The 9,537-nt window shown below is 40.4% G+C and overlaps 1 protein-coding gene across 1 annotated transcript; it reads right to left on the reverse strand.

Moving 5' to 3' along the window:
• Positions 1-583: 583 nt before the first annotated feature.
• KCNJ8 (potassium inwardly rectifying channel subfamily J member 8) lies at positions 584-7,836 on the reverse strand. The gene is made up of 3 exons (XM_014832453.3): positions 7,435-7,836; positions 6,147-6,591; positions 584-2,267 (listed from the first exon to the last, which is right to left on the reverse strand). Exons 2-3 carry the CDS (start codon positions 6,518-6,520, stop codon positions 1,367-1,369), a joined length of 1,275 nt encoding a protein of 424 aa, XP_014687939.1. The 5' UTR covers positions 6,521-6,591; positions 7,435-7,836; the 3' UTR covers positions 584-1,366.
• Between the last annotated feature and the right edge of the window lie 1,701 nt (positions 7,837-9,537).

The raw sequence follows: 9,537 nt of genomic DNA on the forward strand, positions 1-9,537 counted from the left end.
TATTTTAATGTTCATAAACGAAGTAAAGTAAATACAAACTCAAAAATCTATGTAAAAGGCCACACAAGAGCTATCTGACATTTACCTATGTGAACTATAACAATAAACCCATAGTTTGTTACCCTAGTACTTCTTTCTGTGCCCTCATCCCATCCTTGAAGAAGCAGGAGCCAAAGGTGATTGAATCAAGCTTTGGTAGAAAATCTCACTTTAGCAATTGCCCAATAACGCTAAATCTATATATGCCAGGCCTGAATTTAGATCTTACTGGGAAGGAAGTGTAGTTTTAAGAGGGGAGGTGGGAGATTCAAAGAAAAAAGCTTACAGGATTTCCATGATACATCAGGCTCAGATAGAAAAGTCAAGAGAACATTTTAAAACTTGCAATGAAATGAAATCAAAATGAAACAAAAAATGTAGTTCCCTCGGAACAACAGATCTCAAAGAGAGGGGCCCTTAGAGAGAGATCTCACAGGTAAGCGCTATCGTATGATAGCTCTTTCACATGCCTCTAAAAATGTTTTTCTCTTGAGCTTCAACTAAGGATAATTTTGTGCAAGAGAAATCACAAAACCACAGTGAATACAAAGAAAATATTTTAATAAAATAGTCAATACAGTATTTCCCTGCGGGAGCTCTTAAGAAGTGAGAAGCCAAAAGAAGTAAGTATCACTTTCGGGAATCCAGTCCTAAATGAGACAGGAATGTTCTTAGCTTTTCTCGAAAGTTCCTTGCCCAGTTCTGCCAACAGTCTGCCATGAGGAGGACGAGGAAATACCTGGAGGTCACTGTGAAGAACTAAGTCAATGAACAGAATCTCCTTAGGAGCAGATAACGCTAAGTAGTTTTTTGCCTCAGGTGTCTTACCAGGAGCAGTATCATGAAAAAAGGACACGGAACATACCGGCTGATATACAAAAAGCATCAAGAACACAATTTTGTTTCCTGTCCCCCATCCTATTTGCATTTCCAGAGTGAACAACAGAAACAGAGAGATCTGTGGTTTCACCCACTAAGCATTTCACACAGAATCATTCCTTGGCCAACTTTTGTATTGAAGGTCTATTACTATTAATGTAATTCTTGTGTTTCAAATTGAGAGAAATGAGAGCATAACTAATTCTTATACATAATTTAAGCTTATCACAGCAAATACTGCATGTATGAAACAAGTGTAAGCCACGAATCCTCCACCTTGTGTTACTATTTACTGACACAGAAAGTGCTGTTGTTTGAATATGAATATCATTTAGTGCGTTAAGATAGAGAAGGACAAATTATTGTATTCCAGCTCTGGTACAGTCTGATAGAGCCCTGCGTAAACTGTCAACACTTGCTAAAAGTCTTTCCTGGGGTTGTCTTGCTGTCATGATTCCGATGTGTTCTGATTTCCTTCTGGAGTCATAAATTGCACCTTGGGCACGATGAGGGATGAGTTGTTCCTTCGGATAGAGTTGTTCCTCCTCATGGAATTGTTTCTTCTCATGGAATTGCGCTTCCGCAGAGAATTCTGATGGGACAGTTCACTCTTCTGGAGGGTCTGAATAAGGATGGAAGGCTTCTCATCCAGCTCTCGGGCACTGCACCTCGGAGCAGCTACTTTAACAGTGTTGCCAAATTTGGAGTAATCCACAGAATACACTCCTTCCTCCTCCGTTACAATAGACACAAAGCGATGGCCCCATTGGATCTCCTCAGCGATGTAGGAGGTTCTTGCTTGAGTGGTAATGCCAGTAGTTTCGACCACTCCTTCCAGAATCACTATGACCTCCAGGTCTTGGTTGGCGAGGTCACTTGCTGAGATATCATACAAAGGGCTGCGCTTGTCAATCACATGGCAGATGATCAAAGGAGCCACTAGAAAAATGTTATTACTCTCAATAGGGTTATCAACAGGAATGTCCAGCTGGTGAATAGGCACCACCTCCCCTTCAGGTGTAGTTGTTTTCTTGACCACCTGGATGCGTACGGAGGCACTAATGATCATGCTTTTCCTTAGGTCACCCACTCGGAACATGAAGCACAGCTTGCCATTTCGAACAGCAATCACAGCATGGCGGCTGAATATCAAAGTTTCTGCCCTTCTGTGAGCCTGAGCCGTTTTCATGAATATGCAGCCCAACATCACTGCATTGATGATCAAACCCACAATGTTCTGCAGAATCAAAACTGTGATGGCCAGAGGGCATTCTTCTGTCATCATTCTCCCTCCAAATCCAATTGTCACTTGCACTTCAATGGAGAAGAGAAAAGCAGAGGTGAAAGACCTGTACGAATGAGATCAGAAAACAATGCCATCAGATCAAATTTTGAATAATGACATAACATGCCAAGCTGAATCTTTCATTTTCTTCCTCCAAAGGCTATGAAATGCTTTTGGAAAGACCAGCCAGCTTAACTTGTCAAATATCTGATTATAAACAGAAGCACTTGCTTCTCTCTCTCTCTCTCCTGCATGCATCACCTCTGGACTTAGGACACAATTCTCTATCTACCTCTAGGCTTCTGGGATATGTCTTTTAATGTTTTCTAGGACATGTAATGATGGGCCTACTTATATGAAAGCATTAAAATAATAAATACACACAGCTGTATTTGTAGGCATAGTTTACTTTTGTGAAACTTGCTACCGGGCAGATGTTTATTATTTATTGCATATCTGTGTTTAAGTGACTTGAGGCATATGGAAAGTACTGAGTAATGAGTGATCTTTCTATTATGTACAACCTTTAAAATCATATTTATTAGTTAACACTTGTGTACCTTATGTAGAGAAAGCATAGTGCTAAAAAGTGGTACAAAACACATCATTCAAAAATGCTAGTATTTTTAATAAAAAAGAACGTTTTTCTATTTGGAAAAAAATGTGCTCTTATTGATTGTGTCATTTTGTTCTCTAAGTGACATAGAGGATACGGAAGTCATTAAAGGAAGAATCTGAGGCAGAGATTAGTGACTGTGTCAAGATCACATAATTATTAAGAGCTTGAATCCTCTAAATTCTGGCCTAGTGCCCTAAAAGAGGTGAAGGGAAGGGGTCAACAAGTGTCAAGATTTTCCAAATTGCGCGTTTCTTCCACATCCAGTGAATGAACACTGATTTGGCAGGTTCAGGGCCGATCTGGTTAAGACTTTGGAAGAGCTCTCGGGTGATTCTGATTTATCCCCGTGGTTAAGAAGCATCACATTTGGTTATCCTTATCATTAATTTATTCACTTAACTACATACCCAATATGGCTGTGGCTTCTTAATAGAAACAATGTTAGCTCGTGTTTGCCCCCAACCCCAATTTCAAACTTCCCTAATTATAGGATCTAAGCCATGCATAGGCCATCTGTCAAAGTATTATGTAGCTATTAATGCCACATACAATGAATGAGCAAAATGTTTAAACACTTGAACACTGAGTCTACACACGGCACTTGGTGGAACACCGTGAGGGATAAGCAAGCATGCATAGATGATTCTTTGGATTAGATTTCAAGTAGAATGTGAAAAGTGCCTTTTTCACCCCTTTGTCACTAAAAAGATTCATGGAAAATCACAATAATTGCTTTTTGCACTAGCTATACACAAGATACACCATGTGATCCAAAAACATGGCAAAGAATAAGAATGGACCCCAGAGGCGGGGCATGGACCCAACACTGATTTCTAACAATGAATACAGACTTCAGGGAGTAGGCTAATGATGAATATTCCCAAATGTTTTGTTTTAATGGCTTGGGAGACCATTCATGTGCCATACTTTGTATAGTGTTTATTTTATGAAAGAATTTAATTCTAAACACTATATGGTGCAAGACTCAGCCTTTTATGGACACCTGCCACGCTAAACAATCTCAAGAGATGAACGTGTTTAGCTGCTTGTTTCTTCTGCTAGAGAGGGAGTTAGGCTGAATAAGAAGAGGAAATATGTGGGTTTATTTTCTGACTCATGTTAGAAAGTCATCCACACAAAAGGAAAACTGAGCCATTCTAAAATGAGAATGGTAAAATGTTACTTGGACATCATGGGGAGTATCTATCACAATAAGTTATTTCCAATTTTGATGATATGGTGGGACACTGAATTTATGAAAGGAAAGAAAATGCAAAGAATTAGAAATATTCTTGGTTATCTTTTAAATCCCCCTTGGGAGAGAATAGAGATTTTCCTGTTTCTATATTTTTGGTGAAAAAATTTTTATTATTTATGGTTTGTTACAATTAAACTGTATGTTGAGATTAAAGTATAAATAGTACCATAACATTAAAATAAAACCAATAAAATTTTAACCTTAAAAGATGTCAAATAGTTTTTTTTAGATAACTGCAATTTAAAATGCTAAAATTGTCATGCTGATAAAATCAACTTTTCTCTTGTATTTGCAACACCATTTCTCACAGTGAGGTTAATGTTCACACCAGCAGGAAAACATCCGCGGAAGGAATATGCAAAACAGTTTTTGATAACGAGTGCACTCGGCGAAGTTCTTTTAAAACAACCCTTGCAAGGATAGCACTTTGATGATAGATCTTTAATACATTCCCTAATGACTTAATGACTTCTTTTTCATAGGAAAAGCCAATATATTTGTCTTGTGAATAAAATCTGTCATTTATTTTCAAAGTTTATCTTTTTCGTTTATCTATTTTTATGAGAGTCTACTGCATGTTTATTAAAAACTTGTCTTGATAGGAAAATGATTCACCAAAATCAGTGCCCATAAATTTCTTATAGAGAAATATTATAGATAACGCTTTTTGACCTACAAATACCTGTTAAACACAGTATTTCAATTGTTTCCTTTATATCTGGTATACTGATGATCACCTACACTTTTCACCTGTATTTTCTTTGAGATAAAAGTTTGCGATAAGTTTAAGACAAGAAAATAATATTTACTCGACGGTAAAGGCAATGGATCAATTCAATACAGTTTTCTCTCAAAACATGAGCTGAGATCTGTGGCGTGTGGTCCCTGCACACATTGCTGCATCCCTCCTTGATATGCAGGCCTTGCAGTAATTACTCAGGAAATGGAAGGATGGACAAGTTCACAGTCTGAGTTTCTGCTTCTTGCAGTGGTACACTAGTTTCCTAAGATTTCAGGGTCAGTAAAGGTCTCATTGTCTACAATTGCCTGGCAGAATGGTGCTTGTTCAGTTGCTTTGCTTTTGCATTATTGAATTTGGAATGTTATTCAGAAAACGTCCTGGAAAAGTTTCTAGTATTATTATTATTATTGTGTCGCTTCAGTAAACATTTTTGCAACTGATAAAAATGATCTCTTTCCATCTTCCAACGAACCAAATTAAGAGACAAATCACCCCAACTAAATGTTCTTAGCTTGTGAAAAAATATGAGCGGAGAATCAGTGAAATCAAATTCACTTTACTTATCTTTGAAATACTTATGATATAAGAGAAAGAAGTGAAGTTAGGCAATCTAAGAATTGTCTTGTTCCTATTCTATTACCATTCTGAAAGAAAGCCACAACATTAAGACGCTTCTACATAATCTCTTTCATGAAAATTTTGGACCAATTTCCATTAAAAATTAATTTATTCTAGTTCTGAGTCTTAGCATAACTTTTAGTTTTGGAATCCAATGCAAGCAACAAGCTACTTAAGACAATCTTGATAAAGAAGGGCTAATATTTATTTATGTCATTTTTAGTGGATTTTTAATCTAGGACACCTCTCACCAGTGTTTACCCATTTTTCTTATTATTCTTGAAAATGTCATGGGTAAGAGAAGTCATGGAAAAATATTACTAGCATTTACACAATGTTTTGTTGATCAGATATTTACTTGTGGACACTGGAACCACAGACAGAAGCTTTTTCATACTGAAACCTAAATGTGTACTTTGTTTTGAGTAAGGCACAATATGGAATTCTTTGAACCACAACCTTTTTTTTTTAATAACTGGTATAATATTTTCAAGGCTAGCCCAAGGGATTGAAGCTCCACATTTTCCGGGCCTCCTCATCCATAAAGCTGCATTTAAACTTTTTCAATGTGTTAGTCTTTTAACTTTTTTGTTTCGGAAAGTACTAAAGCAAATTCTTTATTTTACTTTCAACAAAATGAGAGTGATGAGAGCAGTTTAATATTTTTCCTGTTTTCAACCCCTGCCTCATCCCACTGCATTCTTACCTGACATTAGTCACACACACTGTGGACTCCAAACCACTTTTCTCCATTCCACTTTTCTCCATGTAAGCATAGATGTCCCCATGGGCAAAGGCCACCAGCCACCACATGATGGCGAAGAGCAGCCAGCTGCAGAGGAAGGACATGGTAAAGATGACCAGCGTGTGGCGCCATTTCAGGTCCACCAAGGTAGTGAAGATGTCCTGAAGGAATCGTCCCTGCTCACGGATGTTCTTGTGCGCCAGGTTACAGGCCCCGCTCTTGGCGATGAAGCGGGCTTTCGGGAGGCGGTCTCGGATGCGAGGTTTGCGCAGGTTCTCCGCGGCGATGCGCGCCAGCACATACTCCTCGGGGATGATGCTCTTTCTGGCCAACATCGTCCTGTCACCATAGCCAGCCTATCCACCTGTCTCTTCCTCGGCCTCTCCTTTCCTCGAGACCCGTCCTCCTGCACGAGGGAAACGATGATCAAAAACTCCCCTCCCCCCCATTTCCACACCTCTTCGATCTTTGCATTCGGGGGTATGTCTATACGTTCGAGGTGACGTGCAAAACTAAAAGGATGATCTTATTAATCTAAACACGAATCTTGTTTGTGCTTGAGTTCTGAGATCCCGGAGAAATTATTTGGTCTGAATCAGAACCGTTTCAATTTTCCTTATCATTTTGAACACATATGGGCATAGCCTTAGTTAAACAAAACCAGGAGGCTTCCTGTAAACAGCAGGCTCAATGTTAATTCTCTGAGATTAACCGCGTCTGCCGATTAGTGTAAGGATACAAGCGCGTGGCGTCTATGACGAAAATTAAGACCAGCTGGGTATCACGATCTATTTACCAAAGTATTTACATGATACAGCAATATTAAAAGTAAAAAGGGGAAATTCTTCCTCCGTTATTTTAAGAAGTAGGCAAAGAAAAGGCCGTGGCCTCTTGCGCAGTGTAAATAACATGTTTAGTGTAAATTGACAAAATAACAATAGGCGATGTGCCATGTTAACTTGAAAATTATTAAGTATTTTAAACTTGAAAGAAGTATGAGTTGCATTAAAAAACCTTCCCACTGGAACTGAAAATATTATAAATGGAAACTTCTTTACAACGAAGGGATCACGCGTACAAGTTGCAAGAAAAAACCCGGACGCTAGCCTGAGGGCGGCGGAGGGAGTTAAAAGTGCGTGCCCCGAAAAGTTCATCCAACCCAGTAAACCTCTGCCGTGTTTTGCATTTTAAATCATTTGCGGGGACGCGGGCAGCCTCCCCCCTCCCCGGGAGGAGCGTTGAAACTTACAGACTCGGGGCAGCGGGCGCGGCGGCGGCACCTCCCCGCACACGCCGGCCGACCGCGGGCAGGTCCCTCGCTGTCCCATGCCGGCGCGCGGGAGCGGGGATCGCTAATGCCGGAGGGACAGATCCGGGGGCCGCGTGTCCTAGGGAGAAGAGTTAAAATAATAAAAGGTGCAGTTGAATCTGATCGCGGGGAGGGCTGGAGGAAGGGGGATGGGTGTAGATCTTCCCCTCCCCCTGCTAAGCTCTACACCCTTGGCCGCTGCCGTGGGCGGAGGAGGGGCTGCGGGGAGAGGATGCTCCACAACTCAGCCTCCCAGTTCGGGCTTTGACGCGCGCCAGACCTCGGAGGTCGCCGAAGTTGCCGAGATGCTGGCGGGAGGGGGTGGGGGAGGAGGGCGCGCCCGGGGGTGCTAGGGAGCCGGCCAGAGGGAGGGGCGACACTGAGAGGGCGGGACCTGTAGAAGCAGCTCTTTTCCCAGTAGCTGGGACCCCCTGCTGCCCGCGTGATACGCACGTCTGTAAAAGGCTTCCTGCTCCGAGCGACTTTGCTGAGTCCAAGTTCACTGACGTAAAGAGAATTTATTTTTTATTTTTATTTTGTAACCTGGGTAGATAAACTGGGCTACTTCAGATTGAATAAAACCAGGTAGAGAGGTTAGAAAATAGTCTTCTGAGGCTTTCAAGCTGTGTGCACACTTACTTATTTTACATTAAATTGCCATCTGGTAGGGATGATACAGGTGGCAGATGTTCTGAAACCCACCATAGTAACTGTTTATTGGCCAAAGTTAATTCTCAGGGAATTACACACATACACACATGCCCAAAACAACGACACACACACAAAAGTAGAAGAAAGAAAAACTGCTCGAAATCTCTTTCAGTGAGAAATTTTACCCCAAACAGGGACTGCTGTCAACACTTTAGAACTCAAAGGGTCATTCCTCAGTAATTGGTTGCTTTCTGAAATGCTGCAGCTTCTCCATTTTGTCTAGATGACCTGAATGATAAAACAGAGCAATTGCTCACAAGAAAGGTTATACAGTAAATATCTTTCTATAGTTTTTTGAAAAGGAGCCAGAAAAGACAAATGTACTTTCTCCCACAGGTCCAGCCTCCTGATTTGGCACTTGTGTTAATGGAAACTTTAATTCTTGGAAATTTCATGTATTTTCCAAGACTCAGGGTAGAAAGTGTATGGAGAATAAACAATGTGTTCATTTAATTACCAAAAGACCTACATTTAGTCTTTAATGAAGGCAAATAAAGAATAATTTTTCCCCCTGTGGATAGATCTGCTTAACCCCTTCAAGCCTGGGGATCCTAGTCTGTTAGTGGTAGCTTTCCTTGCTACTGTTGCTATTTTTACAGTAATGTATGTGGTAGTTTTACTACAAGTGTGTGGGGATCAATTTGTATAGTTAATCCCCTGCTTGTTCTATTTTACAATTGATTTTGATGTGCAATTTATTCCCTATTATTTTAGCTGGGGGAACATTTATGGAACACCTGTTATGTGAAGGGTTTTTTTTTAAGGTTTTTATATAAAATCATAGTTGCTTTTCCTAAGAGGCAGACAATTATAGTAAAGAGAGAAGATTTCGACAATAAACTCTAATACAAGCAATGATGTGATTAGAATGAGCAAGGAATGGAACTCAATTGCCGTGAGCATTCAAATGAGAGCTACTGAGACCAAGGACAACTTCATGGATTATTTGGCACTTTATTAGTCTTTGAAAGACCAGATATATTGGGGGTATGCAGAAACACAGAGAAAAGACATTCTACAGAGAGGGAACATCATGAACAAAGTTACAGAGTCTTGACAAGAGTGGGCCATGTTTTAGTAACAGAAACTAATTTCATCCCCAGTGATGAAGCAAGGTCAGCAAGATAGCAGGATTGGCTGCCTGAGTCCAGTGCTCCCTGGATAGTCTCTGTCACCACTCTTCTCAACACATGGGTTATTCGTGTACTTGTTCCCCCCACCCCCAGCCCCACACCCCTTGAGACGGAGGGCGGGGCTGTGACTTAATCTTTTGTCATAAGCCTCCAGCACAGCTCAAATTACAGAGGTGCTCAAAAATACTTTTGAATCAAT

The sequence above is a fragment of the Equus asinus genome, chromosome 22, assembly GCF_041296235.1.
Source record: "Equus asinus isolate D_3611 breed Donkey chromosome 22, EquAss-T2T_v2, whole genome shotgun sequence".
In the NCBI taxonomy this organism is placed as follows: domain Eukaryota; kingdom Metazoa; phylum Chordata; class Mammalia; order Perissodactyla; family Equidae; genus Equus; species Equus asinus.

Coding starts and splice junctions, on each gene's coding strand:
- KCNJ8 (XM_014832453.3), bottom strand. CDS start 6,520: ATGTTGGCCAGAAAGAGCATCATCCCCGAGGAGTATGTGCTGGCGCGC. Junction 2,268..6,146: donor GTGTGTGTGACTAATGTCAG/GTAAGAATGCAG, acceptor TCATTCGTACAG/GTCTTTCACCTCTGCTTTTC.